This window comes from Myripristis murdjan, chromosome 22 (assembly GCF_902150065.1).
Source record: "Myripristis murdjan chromosome 22, fMyrMur1.1, whole genome shotgun sequence".
In the NCBI taxonomy this organism is placed as follows: domain Eukaryota; kingdom Metazoa; phylum Chordata; class Actinopteri; order Holocentriformes; family Holocentridae; genus Myripristis; species Myripristis murdjan.
Window position 1 is genome coordinate 5173921 of NC_044001.1, and position 23719 is coordinate 5197639.

The 23719-nt window shown below is 41.5% G+C and overlaps 2 protein-coding genes across 2 annotated transcripts; both read left to right on the forward strand.

Moving 5' to 3' along the window:
- The first annotated feature begins 895 nt into the window (after nt 1–895).
- Nucleotides 896–8715, forward strand: pgrmc2 (progesterone receptor membrane component 2). Its single transcript, XM_030044080.1, has 3 exons — nt 896–1362; nt 4471–4626; nt 7013–8715. The coding sequence occupies exons 1-3, from the start codon at nt 1020–1022 to the stop codon at nt 7108–7110; spliced, it is 597 nt and encodes a 198-aa protein (XP_029899940.1). The 5' UTR covers nt 896–1019; the 3' UTR covers nt 7111–8715.
- Nucleotides 8716–11427: 2712 nt separating this feature from the next.
- asmt2 (acetylserotonin O-methyltransferase 2) lies at nt 11428–22726 on the forward strand. Its single transcript, XM_030081780.1, has 9 exons — nt 11428–11633; nt 11840–11930; nt 12047–12221; nt 13500–13629; nt 15350–15418; nt 15533–15651; nt 17811–17948; nt 18238–18360; nt 19822–22726. Exons 2-9 carry the CDS (start codon nt 11850–11852, stop codon nt 20031–20033), a joined length of 1047 nt encoding a protein of 348 aa, XP_029937640.1. The 5' UTR covers nt 11428–11633; nt 11840–11849; the 3' UTR covers nt 20034–22726.
- Nucleotides 22727–23719: the final 993 nt, after the last annotated feature.

Consider the following 23719-nt stretch of genomic DNA (forward strand, 5'->3'; position numbering starts at 1 on the left):
CCGAAACAGGTGGGCAGATTTATTTTAAGTGAATTTTCTTCGCTACATACTCGAGTAAGCAGCAAATGGCTTATTTTGGAAAAGCGCCTGGGTCAAGTGAGGCCACTACGGCTCCCGACGCGTGGACAAAAGTCATAAACGCAGCGCGATCATCACGCATTAAAACAACAGCGGTGGGCGGGGGTGCTGCTGCCTTCATGTCCACCTCGGAAACTACAATCACAAAAAGCGGTATGTAAATACAACTTGTCCCGTGATCAGATTCTAGTATTTTTGAGAGCAGGGATATTAAAAGACAAAATATATGAAGACAAAAATGTGCTTTGTTGGTTTATGTTTGAATTTAAAAATCACGGAGAACAGATGAGCTTTGCGTTGGTGCGGCAGGGGACCTGATCGGTGTTTTCGTTAATATTTTTTATTTGGGGAAAAGAAAACAAGTACAAGTTAAACAATAAAAATCAGATGTTACTTGTAGAGCACTTTTTCATACAACACAATGTGCTTTACATTATAAAAGAATAACTATATATCTCACCGCCAACCGTCCCCTCAAATAAAAAATAAATAATAAAACAGACAAAGGCGATAAAAACAGGAGCTGATGACACGTTATCATAAATCTTATCCAATTTGCAACGAGGAAACACCAGAGGCAGCATTCAGAGCGTGATAAAAATATATTAAAAGGAAACAATCGAGAAAATGAAAGGAAATAGCAAAATGGAAAACATAAAAACAAAACAAAAACAAAAAGTTCAGGCCTAAATATTGCACATTGATTGAATTATGTCGGTTTTTCCTTTTTTTCCTCCCTACGTTGTTATTGTTCATTTCTCCTCAGTCCCTAAACGTCACACCTCCCCACTCGGCGCTTCCCACTCTTCCCCGGTCGTATTTACCCTCGTCGCCGTCGGGCTGTCTGCACTCAGGAGGAGCGCTGCACTGCTCGCACCGACATTCGTGGCGGCACCTGAAGGCAGCACTTGGCTCGGGGCGGGTAGGCGCTATCGTGCAGTATGGCGGACGATGGAGACAGTTCGAGCGGACCAGTGGACACAAACGGCGGGCAGGGAGCCACGGAGGAGTCGGACGGGCTCAGCCTCGGCGGGATGCTGCTGAATATCAGTCTTGTGGTGTCGGTGGCGGCGGTCTGCTACGCGGTTTACCGGCGCTGGGGCAGGCGGCTCGGCGCGGACGCGGCCCAGGGCAGCGAGGCCTCGACACTTCCCAAGATGAGGAGACGTGATTTCACTTTGGAGCAGCTGAGGGAATACGACGGGCTCCAAAACCCCCGCATCCTGATGGCAGTCAACATGAAAGTCTTCGACGTGACCAGCGGGAAAAAGTTTTACGGAAGAGGTAAGGTAAGGGTGGGTGAACAGGTGACAGCTCGCTGGTGAAGCCCCGGTTACCCCCCCTCCGTCCCGGACTAAAATTTGGGCGCAAACCGTTATGGTTAGCTTAGCCGCTGCTTTGTGTTGTGTTGTTGAATGGGATGCTAGCCGCTGTGAGCTAGCATGGCACACGCTTTAATGCTGAACACACACCCCAGTCAGTCACCAAAACACTGTGAGTTTTGTGTTTCCAGTGTGTGGAAAGTTATAGCGGAGTGGTAAAGAAATACTATTGTTAGCCTGCGAGCTAGCTTTAGCGATGCGCTGCCAGCATTGTTGACGTCCCGCACCGGGGTTGCCAGATCTGTGAGACAAAAGCAGCCAAACAGCAACTCAAAACCAGCCCCAAACCCACCCAACCTGGTATAAAAAAGGGCCCCAAAATCAGCCCAATACCAGAACTCAAAATATGCCCATAAAAATCCATATATGTTGCTTTTAAAGTCCAACAGCATTGCTAGAATTGCAAAATGCACTATAATATCTATAAAATAACATCATAAACATTAACCATAACTATAACCATAACCACTTTATTTATATAGCACATTTCGAAAACATAAAAAGTTTATCAAAGTGCTGCACAGTAATTAACAATAAAAGACACAATGGTTAAGAAAATGAGGATTAAAATGAGGATACAGATAAAAACAGGTTTAAAAGAAGATAAGAGTCATACAACAGAAAAAATTTTTTAAAAAAAATTAAAGGCAATTTCCCAGGCAAAGGCAATTGAAAATCATTTCAGCTCACCTGTTAAACTGCTGGCTGTCTCCAACATAAAAAAGAACGGGAAAAAACTCCATGAACTTGAACTGTCCATTTTCTTTTTAGACATGTTGAGATTCCTGGCCCTGGTCCCTGTCATACAGAACTGTATTGAACAAGGCCCGCATCTCTCTGGTGGGCTCAGACTCCTGGCAGCAGATTTCATTAGTCATTCAAAATATAATTCTTTATTCATAGGCATTATTCATCATCTGTATGCCACAGGTCTGCCCAAGCCCAACCCGCGGACAAAATTTTTTACCCGCGGCAACACTTAAAAAGTAGCCCAATTTGGCGGAAAAAACGCGGACTTGGCAACCCTGTCCCGCACCGCACCGCACCGCTTGTTTACACAGACACACACTCCTGCTCTGATCCCAGTCTCCAGCCTTAACTTTTACACCGAGCTTTTCATGTTTACCACCTGTTTGCGCCCAGTTCGTCTTATTGCTAGCCTCACACTGAAAATAACTTCCGAGCTCACGTTACTTTTTATGTTTTTATATTTTTACAGCAGCACAGCAGGGGGTCTCCAACCTCATTTTCATGCCAGAGCTACTTTGGAAAAAAAAAATGCAAGTGTCCCGGAGCTGCTCGTGTTGTTGTATTACTTGCATTTATTCAGCTTCTTGATGAATGGATTTTAAAGCCATGCGAGGTGAATGCAGCACTTGTGTTTGCATGTGTCAAAGGTTATCTAATGCCCACATTTTGCACTGGAGAAAACGTCAAAAGGTGTGTGATATGTGTTTTCTGAATCCAGGTATCTGCATCACATATCAAAACATCTTGAAGTCACAAAAAAGTCATAGGAGAATTAGTTTACTTGCTCATGTATGATTTATTTATGACAGATAGCTTCCCTTCACATGTCAAATGTTCATCATTTTACAGTCCACGTGTGTGTGATAAGTGCATTCACACATTTAGATTGCCACTTATGTTCTCTCTCATACAGTCATTACAATGTGAGTCTGTCAGCCTTGTTGTGAATTTAGGTTTTGTGACATTCATATGGGAAGAAGCTGCTTCACAGAGGAATGTGGAGCCAGACGAGGCTTATACTTTCAGAGCTGCTCAGTGGATGTGCTTATAGTTTTGTAGTTAAACATGTTGTGTGTTTGCTTGGATTGAAATGAGGAGGAGCGTCCAAAGTGTGTTCACATGGACATGCTGATTTCTCTTTTCCTCTTTTTGTACATATTGATTTTAAAACGTTTTGATGAGCTGCTCAGAAACAGGTGGTGAGCCACCAGTAGCTCACGAGTGACTCGCTGGAGACCCCTGCGTTAGAGGGTTATGCTATCCGTTCAGCAGCATAAGGCGTTTGTATTTTCAAAGAGCGAGGCTGGCCTGCTTGCCAACATTTTCTCTGAGCTGGCTGACCCGCCCATCAACTCTGTCACAGCCTGTAATTATAATCGGAATAAAACACACGGCACTCTCATGTTTTATTGTTTTATTTGCATCTTTTGTTTTATTTCAATTTTTAGCCTTTTCTTTTTAATTCCACCCTGTGCTGTGTTTTATTCTTTTTAATGTTTTATTTAATGTGTTTTCAAATGTTCTTTTTATTGTGAAGCACTTTGAGCTGCAATTCTTGTATGAAAGGTGCTATACAAATAAAGTTTTATTGTTATTATTATTGTGTCTCATCTGCTGTTGAACACATCCGGCAGCAAGTGCGAGTAGGCCTGCGTCACACTAATCAAGACAGGTTATAACAGATAATAACAGCAGGTAGTTTTGGAGCTTTATCGACGGCTCTGCGGCTTGCTGAGAATATCTTAAAACTGGTGAGGTGTACAAACCCAAGAGCAAATCTAATCTCACAAGGTTTCAGGACATGATAAGACTCTCTTGCTTCATGGAGTCCTTAAGGGCAAGTCGAACGCCCGGCTTGAAGTTTTGCTCTGTTTTCTGTTGCACAACTGAAAAAAAAAACAAAAAAAAAATAGAAAAACAAAACCAGAGGGCCTGTTGAGTCTGCTGCACATGCTGATCAGATGATGCATGTCTTCTGGAATATGACAGAAGAGTTAAAGGAGGGCATGAATGTGGGAACAATCAGGGCTGGAAAGTAACTTCAGCTTGTACTTTTCTAGCCTGTTGCCTTTGTTTTGTTTTGTTTACAGTAACTTCTGGCTTCAAGATGATGTCTGGTTATCTGTGAAAGCGGAAAACGGTAGATAAACTTGTGGCTGTGTAATTTGTATCTTGCTGAAAACTGCTCTGCCACAGACTTTGCTGCTTCACTGGTACCGTTGTGGTTATTTATTTATTTATTTATTTTTTCCTCTTGCAGATGGTCCTTATGGCATTTTCGCAGGCCGGGATGCTTCAAGAGGCCTGGCAACCTTCTGCCTGGAGAAGGACGCCCTGAGGGACGAATATGATGACCTGTCAGACCTCAACGCTGTACAGATGGAGAGCGTGAGAGAATGGGAGATGCAGTTCATGGGTACGACGGCTTCCTTTTTTTCTTTATTCTGCCCGTGAAAAGCTTCCTCAGATGTCGGTTCAGCTCACATTTCACTGACACATCTGCCATATTTATCATCTGTCCCAGAATGCCTCTGCACCTCTGCTCTCCCTCGGTCCACGCGGAGGGTCCAAACCACCGGCTAGATCAAGGACAGACTTACCTTCATATTTGCACTAAGCACCCGATAAACCCCGACAAGAACAGCCACTGCTTTTATTTGTCAGGAGTTGTAACATCATTATTGCTCTATTTATAACGCCATTGTAGTATGCAGTGAGACCAGGGCTATTTTTGATACTGTTAACAATATTTATGTCAGCCAGAATCACACCACCTCCTCCAAATTTGCCTTTTATCCAGATGAGATGCATCAACAAAACATTGTAATTTGATTTATTTTCCCACAAAAAGCAGTCTGTGCTCAGAAATGATTTTACTGTAATATCCAACCAGAAAGAGGTTTTGGTGTTGTGATACGCACAAGCATCAAATTGGCAACGGTGACGGACGTGAAACCTGAACTGACCATGGTCTGCAGCCACGGCACCTGCTAGAAAACAGTTTTAAAGAGGAAACATTTAAGCTGGAGCGAGCCACTTCAGAGTTTTATGTTCAGTTTGGGAAATGTGTTGCAGCGTGAAACCTGCCAGTCAGTATCCTCCAGTTCTCCTCAAAATGTGATTATTATGCAAGTCAAATATTTTGTGACTAAAAATAGTACTCTGACATCTATTTTACCTCACAGCTTTATTAAAAAAAGAGAAGAAAAGAAAACACAGGTGTCATTTTGGAAAGAAACAAGCCACTAGACACTTGTCGCCCCAAAAGAAAAAAAGTAATGTAAAATACAATTTGCGTACATATAATTTATCAAAACAATACATTTAAGGCAGCATTAGCCATTTTTGCAAGTTGGCAGCAACAACTGGCAACAAAAATTGTGATTGTCCGAAAAAAGTTGAACTTGAACCAGAAATCCTGCAAGGCGGCGTCAGCAAACAGCACACAGCAGCTCCGGACAGCTCTGTGATGCTTTTGTACCACAGAAAGTATCAGAGGTGGAGGGGAAAACAGATTCACTTAGGCATCAAGATCTTTTTTTTTTTGTTGTTGTTCCTGCATAGATGCCGTGTCATGCCATGTTGTGCTAAGGGGGCTAAATATCACTGCAAAGTTAGGCTAAATGTTGGCGAGCGAAAAATCTGTCATGGCCTTTTCCAGCGTTGTCCCTTGACCTCTGACCTCCAGATCTCTGAATGAAAATGGGTTCTCTGGGCAGCCACGGCTCTCCCCTTTGCAGACGTGCCCACCTTCTGCTAATCCCATGCAGTTTAGGCCACAAACCCTGCAGTCCACACGTGTTCTTGTAGCCTGTTGTAAAATGGTGTGTTTGTGCAGACTGGGGCCTAAACAGTCTTGGAGCTGCATCAGTTGGCTTTGACTGGAAAGCTGAGACTCTTGTGGATTCAATGAGCCACATTTGATTCATGTGTGATGATGCTGGCCCCCATAGCAGCCATTTCACTGGAGTCAGAGCATTTTGTCAAACCGGACGTCGCTGTATAAAATGACCTATAGTGACCTCTAGGAGAAGATAGATAGATAGATAGATACTTTATTCATCCCGAAGGAAATTCACAGTTTCCAGCAGTATCCACAGAGTACAAGATTAAGTAAATCAAAAATAAAGAATAAGTAAATCAAAAATAAAGAATAAAGAATAAAGATGACCCTCGAGATCTAAAGATCTAAGTACCAATGTGCAAAAAAACAATGTGCAAAAAACCAATAAAACCACAGCCTCGTGAAACTTCGTAGACACAAACTAGAGATCAAGGCCGTTCAGAGGATGTCTGGTTTTCCAGGTAGACTGTCAATATGGGGGAGTTTATGAGCAATTTCCAGAACTGAGGATAATTTGAAAAACAAAATCACAGTAAAGTGTAATATCGAATTACAATACTTCAGAAACACAGCACATATCCAACGAACATTCGAGTCTTGTTTAGTGCAACTTTGAACATTTCCCTGAAATCGCCTGATACCGTATTTCACCAATTAATCGCCCGGCCGCAAATAGCCGCCTGGTTCTTATAAACACCTGGGGTCTGCACCCGTTTTGCGTATTAAACGCCCACCCGAATAACCGCTGGGGCGATTGTTTGCATTATATTGAGGTAACCCAAAATAAGGCTATTCACCTTATTTTTGCAGAAGTAAACACTTAGCCGCACAATAACTGTGCGGCACTTCCGTTTTCTGTCAAAATAAGAGAGCTAGCTAACGTTAGGAAAAAAAGGGGGGGGGGGGGGGGTTTCCAGCAGGTTCCCCACTAATGTGTCATTTTTTAAACTTCTTCCAGAAAAATACGATTACGTCGGGAGGCTGCTGAAGCCGGGAGACGAGCCGTCGGAGTACACGGACGAGGAGGACATCAAGGACCACCTGAAGCACGACTGAGCTGTTCCATCAAACCGACCAAAGCCTGGAACCCAAACAGCTGCAACAGACCGCCCCCAACGCCCCAAACCTCCTCTTGCTCCTCCTCCTCATCCCCTCGCCCGTCCCCCTTTACCTCCTGAATCTGTCCGGTGTGGTGGCTGTTGCTGCAGGGTAGGACTCCGTCTGTCACGCCCAGCCCTCCCTCCCTCTTCATCCTGAGATTCCCACCAACAGAACGACTGAGAAACTGGACGGGGCTTTTAACGGCAGCGACACGTCTGGGTGGGGGCGGGGTGGGGGGTGGCGGGTTGGTTGTGCTATTAGATGTATTTGTAAAGGAAACAAAACTACAAAATATTTTAGTCGTCGTTTCGGAAGGGGGGGGAGTGCGCCCCGTTGGTGGAGGTCGGAGGGTCTCGGCAGTCAGGAACGCATTGGTCAACGATGTTCAGTGGCGTGGGAAGGGGAAACACATTTCTCTCTTTTCTTTGTTTTTGTTTTGTTTTTATTATTTTTTTTCTTTTGGTCTAGCCACCTCACAGCTGAACTGCTTTAGCTTTGGAAAGCTTATCAATCAATCGTTTGTTCTTGTTAAGGAAAAAAAATCTTCTTTTCCCCCGCCTGTTGAGAGGGCAGCACTGTGGCCTAACCAAAGGCAATGGGAGGGGTGTTGCATTTTCCTGTTGTGTTTTGTAGTGTATGCACTACTAGTTCTCTTCGTTTGTCACCATGTGATTGTATTTGTTGAGTAGCGTAGTGGGAGGGTGTTCGGGAGGTCAGGGGGGTGGGATAGAAGCGGGTCGGGTGGGCTGGCGGGTGGGTGGCTGGGGGGTCAAAGGTCCTTGCCATATGAAACCTATTTTGAATCACTTCAGACAGACTGTATCAGTGATTGGGAATACAAAGGGAAGGTGATAAGGCAGTTTCTAATCAATCGACTCAATTGTTTACATGCCTCACAAGCCAGCTGCAAGTCTGTAGATTCCCCCGAAAATGGTCAAAAGTATTAATTGTGCCTTATTTTGTTTGTCGTACACAACCTAAGTCCTGACCAGTCTGACAGGAAAGCGGACGGCGGGCGGCGGCTCGGTCGGAGAGCGGCCGCCCCCCGAGGGTTTAGCGCCCGGTGGTTTCTGAGACTCGGTCCCCCCGACTTAAAGAAGGCATGCGTTCTGTCAGTCCTCCACACAGACTGTAATATCTCCCCACTTCACAACTTTGTAAATAGACCGTATGAAGTACTCAGTGTTACTGCCATATTTATGTAGTTGATGAACTCCATATATAAATGCTATGTCGTATTGGCCAAAACCCCCATGTTTTTTGTTTGTTTTTTTTCTTTCAGTTTTTGAACTTCTTTTAAACGTGGGTGAATTTCAAAACGGAGCGTTGCAAAGTGCTGCTGGGTGGGATCGGGATCTGTCCTCTGCGAATTATGGGAGAGATGTTGCTTATCCTGTAAATATATCTATCATTTTATTAAAGCATGTGCAACAAAGTGAGCTATGCCGAATTCCCACCACGTCATGTATTTAAATGTTGGGTGTGTGTGTGTGTGTCTGCGCGACAGAGGCAGGAAGGGATTTGTTCATGCATAATAAATTGATTTGGTTAATAATTCAAGATGTCTGACATTTTGTTTACTTGCAGAATCAGTAAATTTAGATCAGTTCAACAGAAAAGACAGTGTTGCATAATATATTCCACAGTTCATCCAAATGTTAAGGTTTTTTTTGTGTGTGTGTGTTTTTTTTTTTTTTTTTTTTTTGCTACAGGACTGTTTGCTCAAGCAATTTTAATTAATAAAAGAACGTACGGGCAGTGATGTAGCATTCACAATTTGACAAAGCTCTCATTTTCATGAAAATTACATCAGATGGATCTATCTCACAACTGGAAGAGTGCTGATCTCCACCAGGTGTGTTGTCTTACTTTGGAGTGCAAATCTCGACAGTAACAATCTCAAAAGCAATGAAAAATGTCAGTTTCAAAGTGAAAATGCAACATTATCTGTTAGTGTGTGTATCTGTCTGCAGCAAATCTATCAGCTTAATATTTTTTGTGCACATTTATGACTGTATGATCAACTTCTTGTGGCTCCAGCGATTCAAAACTTCTGAAAAACCTGTTTTAGACAATCATTTGCTAAATCCTCAGCTGGTGTCCGAACACTGGAGAAGGGGAGGTACGCAGGCAGTGCGTCCGGATTTTCCCTTCTCCCAGTGGGCGAAAAAAGGGGATGCTTTTTCAGAACACTCACACACACACACACACACACACACACACAGATACACATGAATGCACAAGAATAAACACGTGATCCCCTCCAGGCTGCCACCTGACTGGAATAATAATATCTAATAAACTTGCAGAGATGCACCAATATGTTGGCAGACTATTAATGTGGGCTGATACCAGCATTGAAAACTAAAAAGTATGGGTCCAATATCATTTTTAATGTCCGAATTTGGCCAGTTGTGGAGTCAAGATTTTTTTGAACTTTTCTCTAAGAATGTCACTTTTCTACAGAATAAAACTAACATGAACTTTAGCTTAAGGGGAAAAAAAACTTCCCTGAAATTCTGATGTTATTTCACTTCTTCCCGTAGCGGTTAGCACGGCAGCGGCACTATTTTCCTCTCATGGTTACTGAGTGCTGGATGCTCCACACGCTAACCGTTAGCCTCCTTCCCCCCAGCTAATATTCTTAAAAATAACCGCTTTAATCCACTCGAAGACAGTTTAACATCACTTTACATGTTTTTTTTTTTTTTTTTTTTTTTACGGAAACTAAACTGTACACATCACCGAGTGAACATGGATGATAGTTTTGCTCAAATTTCTGTTTGAAACTGAACTCGGTGTTCGCAACATCCAGAAAGATCCGGTAACTTCTGCACCTCCTGTATCCCTCCGCCAGAGGAGCAGGAGCCAACGCAGCGACAGAGGGAGTTTACTTGAGTTTGTTATCATTTGTTTTTACTTATTTAACACGTCGGCATGTCTGAGGACAAAAATAACTTCCTCAGGAGAACTAAAAGAGTATTGATGCAAGCTGCTTATTTTCATACATTTCCCCAACCTTTCACACCACTGCAGGCCACTGTAGAAACAGGGCCAGCACAGAGAGCTTTTTTTTGTTTGTTTGTTTGTTTTAAATCAGTCAATGTTTTTTAATGCCATTTCAGGCTGTAAAATTCTGCTACACATCATCAAACTTAAATTTTGCTCATTTGTGTATTGAACAATTTGAGTGGAATGATTAAGAATATTAGCCGGGGGGTAGGCGGCTAATGGTTAGCACTAACAGGAATAACACTTTTTTTTCCAAAATGGGTGAACTATCCCTTTAAGACAGGCCTTTTTTTAAAAGCATAACTTGTTTTGCACCTCAATATTTACTCCAACTTTTACAATAATGCATATTGATCATCAGTAGTGGCGTTTCCAGGTGGTGAAGGATCAATATCAGTGCATCCATATAAACCTGATTTCCTTCACATATAATTCCTCTGAATGCAGCTGCTCTGCTCTACAGTAAACTAATTATAGCATGACAGGGATTTAGAAGAGGGTCTAATTAACCGGATAAAAAGATGGTTGATGAGCAGAGGAGAGTTAAAAAAATGGATTTGGTGCAAATTCATGAGAAGAACCTGTTGCAGCCTTTATAAAGAGTTTTGGATCTCCATAATGAGAGTGTTTAAGCCTTAATTTAAGGATTTTATCTATTTGCGTCATTTACATACACAGGCACAACACGGCTTGACATAAATTCACAGAATGCAGCATATCATTCATATCATTTGTATTAAGGTCCTTTATGAGGAAAGGCTAAACTTAACTTTCTACTGAAAATAAATAAATGAATAAATTAGATTTGTTAATATCAGCGGCTGTTTGCCTCTAATTACCACCGGATGTCAGTTTTATCATTTTTACCACCACATTACTGCGCGTGGCTTTGCAAGGCGCATGACTTTTTTAATATTATTATTTATTATAATTTCCAATGTATTGGGAACTTCCAAAATTTAAATTGCTAATACAGGCTGCAGTACACACACGCACACCAACACACACACAAACACAAACAAAGAAAAATCCCCTGTAATGTGTGAAACCATGTGCATTCAGAGTGAAGCTGCAGCTCAACAGCGCCGCCACTGCCACTGAACCAGGAACTACACAGACTAGAATGAAGTGTGTGTGTGTGTGTGTGTGTGTGTGTGTGTGTGTGTGTGTGTGTGTGTGTGTGTGTGTGTGTGTGTGTGTGTGTGTGTGTGTGTGTGTGTGTGCAAGTACAAACTGTTACCGCTCGGAAGGCGCAGCGGAGCGGCGGCTGGCTGCAGGCTGAGCGGACGGCCGGAGCGACTCCTGCGGGGTTTGGCTGCTCATGAGCCCGGCGACCATTTCAGGGAGTCCAGCCTGAGTTCAGCTGCACACCTCCGACATTTTGGCTGTTTGCTTGTTTTTCCAAATTTCACCCAACCGGACCCTGCAGCTCTCCGGTCCCTCTCGGCGTGTCGGCATCAGTCCGGGTGAGTGAGAGGCCTCAGCGGGCAGCTTCACCAACACGCACCGCCTCGTCAAAAACAACCGACCTGAGCCAGAAACCTGCTCCTACAGCAAGTTGCATGCATCCCTGCAAAGCATTCCTCATGCACCAGCAGCTGAGCTTAAGTTTGATTTAATTTATTTTAATTTTTGACTGTAATTTTGATTTTTTTCTTTATCCCCTCTGCAGAGCTGGAATAATGGCAGAGCATCTTTCCCAGAGTGAGCTGGACTACCCGTTTAAACTTCTGGAGTATTTTAATGGCTTCAGGGTGTCCAAGGTTACACTTTTGGCTTTTACTCATGGGATGCATATTTTACATCAAGAGATAATGTGCAGCATCCTCTCTGAGCTCCAATCCAGAGATGCTGATCTGCTTTTGTTGCATCCCTGCAGGTGATCTTCTCAGCCTGTGAGCTGGGGGTCTTTGACCTCCTGCTAAAAGCCCAGAGGCCCCTGAGTGCAGAGCATGTGGCCCGGGAGCTGAGCACCAGCGTGGACGGCATGGAGAGGCTGCTGGACGTCCTGGTGGGCATCGAGATCCTGGAGGTGGAGACGGTGGACGGGACAGGTGAGCTGGAACAGATTTACCTGCAGTAGATATTTCAATATAAACCATGCATCGTCTTTCAGTCCATAAACATCAAGGATATTGAGTTATCATGATGCACGGTTCTGCTGCATGCATTGATGATATTTCTAAATTTCTACATGCGTGCAAATCCTAATATAGTTCTCTCAAAATGAAAATCTACAACAAATTGATGAGTGTTAATTGAACATTTGTTTTATGTTCCCCTGCAGTTCAACCCAGTGAATATCAAACTGATTGCATTAATGAGATTTTGCAGATCTCATAATATTTTATGATTATTATGATATGAATTTGTCTGTGTTGCTCAGCTCATCTCTGATAAATGGGATTTTTATTTCACAGTCACAATAGTAAACTGCCACATATACAGTGCATATGTAGTGCATATAGCTGCTGGAAATGGGAAAACAAATGAAGTCTTGTTTATTTCTAGGATGAAGTTTGAGAAACCCTGAAAAAAGTATGTTGTCCATGTCTTTATCAGTGCAAATTATTTTAAAAAGTGTTATTGTTCTGTGAAGATGATTAGGGAACAGAAATGAAAGATACTCCCTCCTGCCTGATGTGTGGCTCCCTCTTCTAAATTTACACAACTACTGACAACACCACTACAGATTTGCGTATCGTTTTAGCAGAAACAAACTGAAACAAGCGACTGATTTGGGAACGCAGGGCGAGAATTATTGTATTTTCCACATCCAGCAGTGCAGGAGAATACATGCTGCTTCTGACCTTTCATGATATTATGACAGAATATTATTCAGAATATCAGAAATTACTGCAGAATATCAACAATCAGCTCTAGAGTGGAGGAATCATGCAATTGCGGCACCCAGATCTGTTGTAACTGGGTGCCTTTGTGTTCAGAAATGACTGAATTGAATAACCTTTATGTGTTTAGATGATGCTTGTTCAGGGCAACTTTCATGGAAAATGAATGAAAATGCCCAAAATACAACAAGCTTAACTTCTTAAATCTTCAGATTTATGTAACTATTTTTTAGAAGTGCACCCAGACTTGCTTACTAAATAATTCCTGTGGCCAAAAACAGATTATGCAAGAAAAAAAAAAGTCATTGGAAGAAAGAAAAGTCACAGCGTTTGAGCAAACTGTTTCCTAGGGGCTGTTTTCCCTTTTTCATTTTATCATTTGTGTGTGTGTGTGTGTGTGTGTGTGTGTGTGTGTCGCAGCCGGTGCCACAATGAATTTCCCTCTGAGAAGCTCACAATGCATTTAACACAAGTGTGTTTTAGTCCTGTACAGCAGCTCTGACGTGGCGAACCTTTACCTGGCCAAAGGCAGCGCCAAGTCTCTGCACGACATGATCATCTACCAGTCCCAGACCATCTACCCGCTGTGGAGCAACATGGTGGAGGCTGTGAGGTCAGTGGCTCGCACAGGGAAATCACAGGCCTGAGTACGAGCGTGCAGAGAGATTTCCACAGTGTGCAGGATCTGATGTAACTCTCCCCCTGTCATGTTAAATTAGGGCGAGCACCAGTGCCGAAACTTGGCTCGGGTGCTCGAGGCTCAGAGCGGCGCTGACATTTGGGGTTATCAGGCGGTCATCACTCATCGTAGATGTTCGGCTGAATTTTGCTGCACATTTAGGAGGCCGGGCGGTGAAATGGAGGCTTGTCTCGGCTCATAACACCTCCCCTCATGAATTTCTTAGCAGATTGCGCAGACTTAATTATGCAAACACGTTCCATCGGTTGTGTTTATTTAAAGGCTTAGCTGATGAGGACTGATATGACAGCTGTTGATAAAAAAAAAAAAAAAAATCTGCTGTAAGTCGCTTTGCACAAAAGCATCTGCTAATTGACATGTAATGAGTTACACCTGCGAAGACGGAGTCAAAAAACCGGTTTGTCTGCCTCAGTGAAGTTAAAGGGAAACTCAGTGAAAAGGGCAAGAGGTAAGAGAGGAGGCAGAGCGATTAAAAAGGGAGATATTCCACCCACAAGAATACATGAGGCCACCTCCAGGGGGCGACCTTTAGCGCTCAAATGCACTGTAGTTGTGAAGTGAGCGGCCAGCGTTAGGGAAGTACAAATCCTGTTCGTTTTTCCAAATACAGCATTCATCAGAGCATTTCCAACACTTGGATGGAGGTGAAACTCTCCCGGTTTAATCGTTGCTTTCTTCGCTAAAAGAAAGTCAGAGCACAACGCTGTGGGTACGAGGTCCCATGGTGCATTGCCTCGAGAAACAGCCAATCACTGAGCTTCAAACTCTGCTGCTGGCTGCTCAGGCCGAGCTGTGGAGCTTTGAGTGTTATATTATAGTACTGAATATATCTAAGGATGTCTTGTGGCTTTAGCTGGCATCTTCACCATGGTAACAGTCGATGAGGCTGATGGATGTTGTAGTATTTGACATTTGAAACATTTATTCATTTATTTATGCAGGACAGGAGTCAGTGTTGAGTTGTATTGCTATTATAATAAAACGTAGAACCAGTGGCTCTAGATAGGTAGATAGCTCGATAGATAGATAGATAGATAGATAGAATGGCAGAAAATTGCCCAATCCAGGTGTGCAAAGCGCAAAAAGACCCAAATTACTGCCAAAGATCCTTCAGCTAAGTCCTGAGTAAAGGCTCTGAATACTTACGTCAGTGTGATATTCATCATTATGGGATACCGAATGTAAATAAATGAGAGAAAAAATGAATTTAAACGCAACATATCAAAAGTGAAAAAAGTGAAGGGGGTGTGCATACTTTGAGTGCACCATAATTCAAAATCACTTTTCAGCTTTATTGATAAATTTTATAATTGTGTAACAGGGCAGAATTGCAAAGAGTAGATAAAAAGCCCATCAAGATATCTTTGTTTTGCATTCATTAATATAATTGCCTAACCAGTTTGTTATATGCAGTTTCTTAACTTTATTTTTCATTCATTCATTCATTCTTAGTTTTAAGTCGACCAGTTTGGTTTTGTTGCATTTGTAGAGTTAAAAATAAAATGTAAAATTGGTAACAGTATATTTTAAATGGTTGCTTATCAAAATCTAAATTAAATTCACATATATTCATTGATAAAGAGCCCCCTGCATCCGTTCAAGCAGCAGCTGACTGTCGTTTTCCTCGACGCAGGGAGGGAAAGAACCAGAACGAAAAGACCTTTGGCCTCCCGGCTGAGGATATTTTCCAGGCCATTTACAGGTCGGTGTCGGTTCTGCTGCTTCAGGCGCACATTCATACGGTTTCCCATCGTCACTCAGACGGGAACATGAGTGTTTTTTTAAGCTTTGCTGCGTTGTGCAATGTGCCGCTCAGGTCGGAGGAGGAGATGCTGAAGTTCATGGGTCTGATGAATTCCTCGTGGGTTCTGGACGGACACGACATCGTGACGGCGTTCAACCTCTCCTGCTTTAAGAACATCGTGGATCTTGGAGGTGAGCCGGTGCTGTTATGCTTCTCATAAATATGTTTAAAGGAATACTCCAGCGTTTTGGGAAGAATCCCCTTTTTCTAATTTATCCAGACTGAGACAAGATGTTTGATACCATTTTCTCCTCTGTGCGTCCAGTGGTTCAGTTCCTATGGGTAGCATTTTGTGTTAGCTTAGCATAAAGACTTGAAGTCTATGGGAGTCGTTAGCCTTCTCCTAAAATGACTCATCTTTTTTTTCTTTAATTCTAAGACGTGTATTTCAAATCCACATGATCCACTGTGTACAGGGACGGTTTTTGCTATGGGCAATGTGGGCAACCGCCCAGGGCGCAATCTACTTGGGGGCGCACAAGCGCCGTCCAAAAAAAAAAAAAAAAAAAGTGCGTCCGCAAAAAAAAAAAAAAAAACGTTTCTAGACTAATATCGCTCATTTCCATGTCAAGTTGGTGCAGTGGGCGCTAAGGCGCCCCTACTATCATGTCAACTTGCTGCTGAGAGTCATGTACACAGGTCGTGTGTGTCAGAAGAAAAGGCAAGGGGGAGGGGGGCGCGGGGGATCAACTTGCGACTGCAGAGGCTGTGCGCAGGTTGTGAGTCTCAGGAAAAGCAAAGGGGAGGGGGGCGGGGGATAGACTAACCTCTGATATTTTTTTTTTTTTTTTTTTTTTTTTTGGTTTTTAGTTTTGCTGAACTAGCAACTATTAGAATTTTAGGCATCATGTCATGGAATTAATTTCACCCATAGGCTAGTTTGTGTTTGCAACACAACAAGTGCAAGTTCACATTGGCCTGTTAGTCTGTGGATTTGGTAAACAATACATCCTGACTGTGGAATTTTTAATTTTTTTTGCTATACGTGGGTCTATGGTAACCTAAATAACTTCCTATACACTGACATGACATTTTGTAAGCTATATGTGATATAGCTTTATGAGTAATTTCTAGTGTGTTTTTCTTAGTTAATAGGATGTTAACAAATGATAGGCCTGATGTGGTGGGGGTGGGGGGTGCGGGACGGTTCGCCCAGGGCGCAAAACTAGCCAGGACCGCCTCTGACTGTGTACATAAGACAGCTTCCAAGTTGCTGTAAGGTTTATTTTTTCACTTTGACTGAGCTAGGCTAATGACTCCCATAGATTTCAAGTCTTTATGCTAAGCTAACACGAAATGCTACCCATAGGAACCAAACCACTGGACGCACAGAGGTGAAAATGACATCGAACATCTCGTCTCGGTCTGGGGAAGTCAGGAAAAGAGGATTTTGCCCAAAAAATATTCCTTTAATGGAAAGAACCAGTGTCTTCAACATCCTGACCTAAAACAGTTCAGCCCTGGCTGTTCAATAAAGAATTATTTAAAAAAAGACACAGAGCTTGTTTAAAAAAAAACAAACTGATCTTTTTTTTCTTACCTTTTGCTTTTTTTTTTTTTTTTGAAAAAAGTGGACAATTAGGGAATAGATCTATAGAAAGAGTATGACAAGAAAGCAGGTATAAGGAGTACATTAAAAGTACAGGTGCTATATATAAATATGAAAGTAAAAAGAAAATGGATTTTTTTTTCATACTGTATGCAGCTGCTTGTGTGTGTGAATGTGACTGATTCCACTGGAGATCAATATTACAAAAAGACAAAAAAAAAAAAAAATACAGAGTTGGAGAATATTACATTGGGCTGTGGGTGTTTATCATTTAAAATAAAATTTAATCAGAATTTATCTATCAGAACAATATTGCAGGGAGAAAAAAGCAGAAACAGCTGTAGGAGTGTGACAGAGTGACTTGAACAGAATGTGGATATCTGTTTATTTCTTGCCATATAAATATTATAGTTGAGTTATAAGAACTGTGGAAGCATTGTGGCTCACAGTGTTTGTTTTAGTTTACACATGAATTATCTGTGCATCCGGGTGAATCCAGCACAGGTTGCAGCAGGGCTTTTTTTTTTTTTTTTTTTTTAGATTTGAAGTGGATGAACTTCCATCAGCCTGTAAGTAATGATCCGGTCAGCGCAGGAGGTTTGGTTCTGGGGTTCAGGTGGCAAGACGCCGAAAATCCTGTCAGACTGTTAACCGAGACGTTTGTCCAAGAAGTCGCCCCGCTCTTGTTGTTTTCACGCTGAAGTGTAAACGTGTTGCTGTGCTGACTCGGCTCTTTCCCAGGATGCTCTGGGGCTCTGGCGCGCGAGGTGGCGAAGGCGTACCCCTCCTCCTCGGTGACGGTGTTTGACCTCCCGCAGGTGGTGGAGACGGCCCAGAAGCATTTCTCTGAGGAGGACGACACCATTGTGTTTCAAGCTGGTGAGAGCTTTGTGTTCACTTAACCAAAAAAAAAAAACAAAAGACAGATTTTCCTTTCTGCAAAACGCCCAGCATCGCGGTTTCAGACCATCAGTTTACAGGAAAATGTTGTAGCTGTAGAGAATTAAAGTAAACGCCTCATGCGGTTCCAGAAACAGGATTTGATGCCACGTGTGTCTGTATTTTGCTGAGATCTCCCTTATTATTGTTGTTGCCGTGCTCTGTGCTCTGAGCTGTGTGTGGCGTTGTGTGTGAGGGTCGGGCTGTGAACTCGATGTTTGATGTGCAGGAGATTTCTTCAGCGGCGAGATCCCCCCCGCCGACCTCTACATCCTGGCGAGGATCATTCACGACTGGAACGAGGAGAAGTGCCTGAATCTGCTGAGGAAGATCTATGACAGCTGCCAGCCAGGTGAGAGTGTGTGTGTATGTCTGTGTGTGTGTCTGAACCTTTTTATTTTTTACATTTTTTAAAAATTTTTTGGTCATATATGGGATTTCTGGCAGCGATGATGATGATGTCTTCTCCTCACTTCAGAAAAGCCCAGAAAAGCAGGCACATCCAGAAATAAAAATAGGTGCTGTGCAGGACATAAATAAATAAATAAATAAATAAATAAATAAATGAATAAATAAATAAATAAAATAAAATAAAATAAAATAAAATAAAATAAAATAAAATAATACATAACTGAATAAACGAAATAAATAATAAAATACATAACTAAATAAAATAAATACTTAACTAAACAAATAAAATAAAATAAATTAATACATAACTAAATTGAATTAAATTAAATTAAAACATAACTAAATAAATTAAATTAAATTGATAAATAACTAAATTAAATTTAGTTAAATTAATACATAACTTTATGTTATTGTGAATATGTGTTGGTATTTAAGGGTGTGAATTTGAAGACGAGCACACACTTCAAATGTCATGACACCACAGCAGCTCAGTGGTAATAAATTACCAGCCTTGGGAGCAGATATATTGTGGATGAATGTTTTTTTTTTTTTTTTTTTTTAACCTCACTTCATAAAGCCATGAGATGCTGGAATGCAAAGAATGACTTGTGATTTATTTATTTATTTATATTTTCCATTGCAGTTTCCAAGCCATCAGCATAGACTTTAAATGAGAAATTAATATATAAACAAAAAAGTAACACTCCCTGCAGAAGACATCTTGTATGGAAATAAAAGCAACCAGACAGGGTTTAGAATGGCTGATCGAAAACCAAGCCTTTCAACACTAACCTCTGAACCTGAGCCCTCTGTAGCACATGGCCTAATCTTAATTTTACTTGCAGTGTTGTTGTTGCTGTTGTTGTTATTCTTGTTACTGATAATAGGATTGTGACTGTGATTATGATTGATGATGTTAATACCGTGAATACTGTTTTTTTTTTTGTTTTTGTTTTTTTGATAATATGAATATTGCTACTGTAATCTGTTGCTTTTAGGTATAGCCATAATCCTTCTGGCAGGGGGACTACCAATGGAAATTAGCCTTTTGGCTATAATTGGGTGCATTTACATTTTACTGTCTTTTAAAATGTTTATTAATGTACACTGTCCCTCTCTAACAAATAAAGGTTAAAGAAAGAAAGAACAGGAAATGGAAAACTTAATTATTGACTTATATCACCTGTTGATAGAGGCAAACTTTTATGAAAGATTATTCTTTTAAAGGTCAAAGGTCATGACAAGGGTTTTAATGTCATTCCTGCAAAAAGAATACAAATGAAACACTGAATTAAATTTCCTGTTTTCCTGTTGTTACGGCTCTTTGGATTTTTATAGATGAGTTTGGATTCAGTGTCTGTGGATATTCATGGTGTGTGTGTGTGTGTGTGTGTATCGGCAGGTGGCGGCGTCCTGCTGGTGGAGGCGATGCTGTTTGAGAACAGGCGAGGGCCCGTCATGGCTCAGATCTTCTCTCTGAACATGCTGGTGCAGACGGAGGGCCGCGAGCACCCGCCCTCGCGCTACTGCAGCATGCTGAGCCGCAGCGGCTTCCACGGCGCGCAGGTCTGCCGCACGGGCAAGAGCTACGACGCCATCCTGGCCTTCAGATGAGCCCCGGCCGCGCAGGACGCCCGGTCAGAGAGGCTCCTCTGAACCAAAACATCCCAAAAGTCTGGAGAAGTAAGGAGAGGTGAATTTGGTCGTTTTGTTGAAACGTTTTTGGGGAATCGGATGAAAGCCTGGAGAAGTGTTGTGACAAAAACTGGTGTTCACATACATGTAATGCAGCTGTACAGCCCACTGTTGTTTTATACACTGTGATGAAGGTTTGACCCATGTAGGATATTTTTGACATTCAGACATTTCTCTCTGATGATGCTGATATTTTAGACCAATATTTAATATCTTTGAATATGGCCAATTTTTAATATTTCATTGTTTCCCTTGCAATCTTAATCTTTTCAGAGTGGAAACTCTCTGAAACAGCCTCAGGATAGTTACACTGTTATGCCTACTACTACTAATAGTAATTACACTCATTATCATAGACCTCAGTGTTTCGAGCTGAAATCGTTTTCATTAGGATTCTTCTTCTTGTTTTTGTGCCATAAAATAACATCAGAGGTGTTTTGAGTCCAAGAGCAAAAAGCTTTCAAATCTCCCCAAATACTCAGGTAACAAAGAGTCCACCAGTCAGCCCAGTGGTGGCGCTATAATTCATAACAAGCAGCTTTGGTCATGCTTTATAGTGCCACCATCAGGCCAGCCTTTGTAATAGCGACTATTTTTGTTTAAATCACTCCTGCAGAGTTGCCTTTATTGTCACCAAATTTCACACACAGCATATTTCAACCTCCCACATCATTATCACATCACAGAAGATTAACAGCTGAACTGTTTGGTCATAAAATTTGAAAGAAGTTGAAGATCTCCTGAATGCTCAATACAAAATCATTAATATTTAACACACCTGTTTGCAGGGGGCCCAAAGTCTGTCGCCCCACATTTGGTTTGTCCCTGCAGATCAGCATGAAGGATCAGGACAAATGATCAGTTTTTCAATATGGCTCCACTTCACTGTCAGCACCGAAACGAGATGTTAGAGCGTTTACAAAAAGCTTGAACATCGCCTTAGTGTCGCTGTTGAATCATTTGACACAAAAACTTGAGACCCGCGGATGGCCAGCTGAGGCCGTGTTAGCCTAAGATAATTACTATAATTAACATATTTGTACATTTTTGTGTGGAATCTGATCAGCATGTTGTATTTGAATTAGTTCAGCTCAGGTGCGTCCCATAGACCCCCATTCTGGAAGAGTTTTGTCTGAGGAATCCGTGCTGGGAATTTGTTTTTATTGTAATATTCACAGAAAACAGAAGTTGGTCCAGCTTATCTATGATCAGATGAGGGTCACTATAAATTACAACACAAATCCAAATGCATATCCTTGTTAAATGCCTCCTTGTTGTTAGCTTCCACAAAATATCATAAAAGTTAATGTGTTCCTCCTTTGACTTGGGACCCCCTTTAACCCTATGAAAGACCTCTGGTGGTCCACGATCCCCCAGTTTGAAAACCGCTGCCATAGACAACCAGTGTAGTTTTGATCACTTACAATCACATTGACTCATATCTGATATTTAATACAACTGATGCACCAGTCTGGGGAAAAAAAAAAAAACAAAAACCTGGAGTTTTTTTGGGTTTAAATCCCTGCCTGTATGTTGTGAAGTGTGTGTGTGTGGTGCTTTAGGTGTGTGTGACGTGCATGTCTGTGTTCCCGCAGCAACACACAGCTCCACCTTTTTATGACAAATCTCCATGTTCCTCTGTTTCTGCTCTGCTGCTTCATTTTCCTGTTGTTTTGTTTCCTCGGCCTGTCGGCAGCACAACCTTCACCTCCTCGTAAGATGCAAAAACCAACCTGAAAAACACTTTAAACTGTGAAAAAGCAGCAGTTTCTGATGTGTGATGTGTCTCTGAGCTTGTGTTTTTTATCGTTTGCTGGTGTGTTTTCCTGATTCTCGCGGTTAACTGGCCAAACTGGGACGCCGCCCTGTCTTGTTGAGATATTTCCAGTGCAGCTACGATGGAGTCTGACAGCAGAAAATGCCTCAGTGAAACTTTAAAGCTTTAATGGGAAACATCAGGAGTGGAAGAGGTGCTAACGGAGGACTCAAAAGACCAGAATGCAATGCGGCTGCAAGTGTTTTTTTTTTTTGTTTGGAGCACTGGGTTGACTGGAAAATCCTCTCCTCTTTCTTTCCCTTTGCTGTTCATAGTTTATATGACTTCTGCTGTTTCTCTCCACCTACATGTACAACCCACAGCCGAGTGCACCTGGAGGTCACTGAAAGGCATTCTGGGAAATGTAGGAAAGCATAAATGATGCACAACTACATAAAGGAGGTTGAGGGACAAAAACATGTCATCACAAAGTAACTGGAACACACCAAACACCACAGACGGGCGTGAGAATATCTGAGTGTGTGTGTGTGTGTGTGTGTTTTAATGTTTAGGAATAGGACATTGTTTTTCCTGACTGCATGTGTGTGTGTGTGTGTATGTGTTGCTGATGATCAGGTATGAATAAAAGACATAAAGATGCACAAAGAATACCAAAAACCATCATTTCTGACTCGGTGTGTGTGTGTGTGTGTGCGCTGTGACCATCTCTCGTGTCCTCTGATCAGTGTCAGCATGCAGCCACACCTTCATATGCAAACACAAACATGACTCCTTTTCTCAGTGAAATGTATTCTTTATTTTGTTTTGTATTAAAGCTATGCACATGTAAACATGCCGAGATTAGTGTGCTGTATTTTGTAATACATTTTCCAACAGGTGTTTTTTTTTTATTTATTTTTTTTTATTATTATTATTTTGTGTTAAATGACTGCTAAAATGATTAATCATTACGTTTCCTCTGGCTCCATATTTTCCCTCCTTCAGTGGCCCTGATACAACATCGTAATGTGGTTCCTTGACCAAAAAAAAAAAAAAAAAAAAAAAAAAAGAAAGAAAAAGAAAGGAAAAATAAAATAAAATTTCTGAGTTTTCTTCTCATAAATTTGTAACTTAATAATCTCAGAATTTTCAAGGTTTTTTCCCCTTAAAAATGTAGGTCTTTAACTCAGAATTTTAGTATTTTTCCTTTTAAATCTGTGATTTTATAATCTCAGAATTTTCTCACTTACCACTTCAATCTTAGAGAATATCCGAGTATTTTCTTGCACATTTCCGACTTTAATTTTGGAAATTCCACGTTTTTTTTTCTTGGAACATCACCCTCCGTAATTTTGTTTTCTCTACAATGGCCCAAATACACCGCTGAAGTTCCTTTACAAAAAAAAAACAACTGTTTTTCCAAGTTTTTTTTCTCATAAATTTGTGATTGTATTTCTCGTACATTTTATGACTTTAATCTTGGAAATTCTGAATTATTTTCTCAGAATATCAGCCCCCACCCCCCATCCCAACTGACTCCATATTTTTTTCTCCCTACAATGGCCCTAATACACTGCTTTAGTTCCTTAACCAAAAAAAGCATAAGAAAAACTGGTTTTTACAAGTTTTTTTTTTCTTTTAATGATAAATGTGAGTTTTTTCTTGTACGTTTGTGACTTTACTCCTTTAATTTTGGAAATTCTGCTCCATAGTTTTTTTTCTCCCTACAATGGCCTTAATACGCCACTGTACACATCCCTCTTTAGATTTTGAAACAAGTGCGGAGTATTATTGGTGTACTGCGCCTTTAAATACATTAAAGCTTCGTGTACTTTCCTAAAAAGGAGGA

Excerpts from the sequence above, each read along its gene's own strand:
- pgrmc2 (XM_030044080.1), top strand. The coding sequence starts at position 1,020 with ATGGCGGACGATGGAGACAGTTCGAGCGGACCAGTGGACACAAACGGC. Across the intron at positions 1,363-4,470 it reads GAAAAAGTTTTACGGAAGAG|ATGGTCCTTATGGCATTTTC; the intron begins GTAAGGTAAGGG and ends TTCCTCTTGCAG. Across the intron at positions 4,627-7,012 it reads ATGGGAGATGCAGTTCATGG|AAAAATACGATTACGTCGGG; the intron begins GTACGACGGCTT and ends AACTTCTTCCAG.
- asmt2 (XM_030081780.1), top strand. The coding sequence starts at position 11,850 with ATGGCAGAGCATCTTTCCCAGAGTGAGCTGGACTACCCGTTTAAACTT. Across the intron at positions 15,652-17,810 it reads GAACATCGTGGATCTTGGAG|GATGCTCTGGGGCTCTGGCG; the intron begins GTGAGCCGGTGC and ends GCTCTTTCCCAG. Across the intron at positions 18,361-19,821 it reads CTATGACAGCTGCCAGCCAG|GTGGCGGCGTCCTGCTGGTG; the intron begins GTGAGAGTGTGT and ends GTGTATCGGCAG.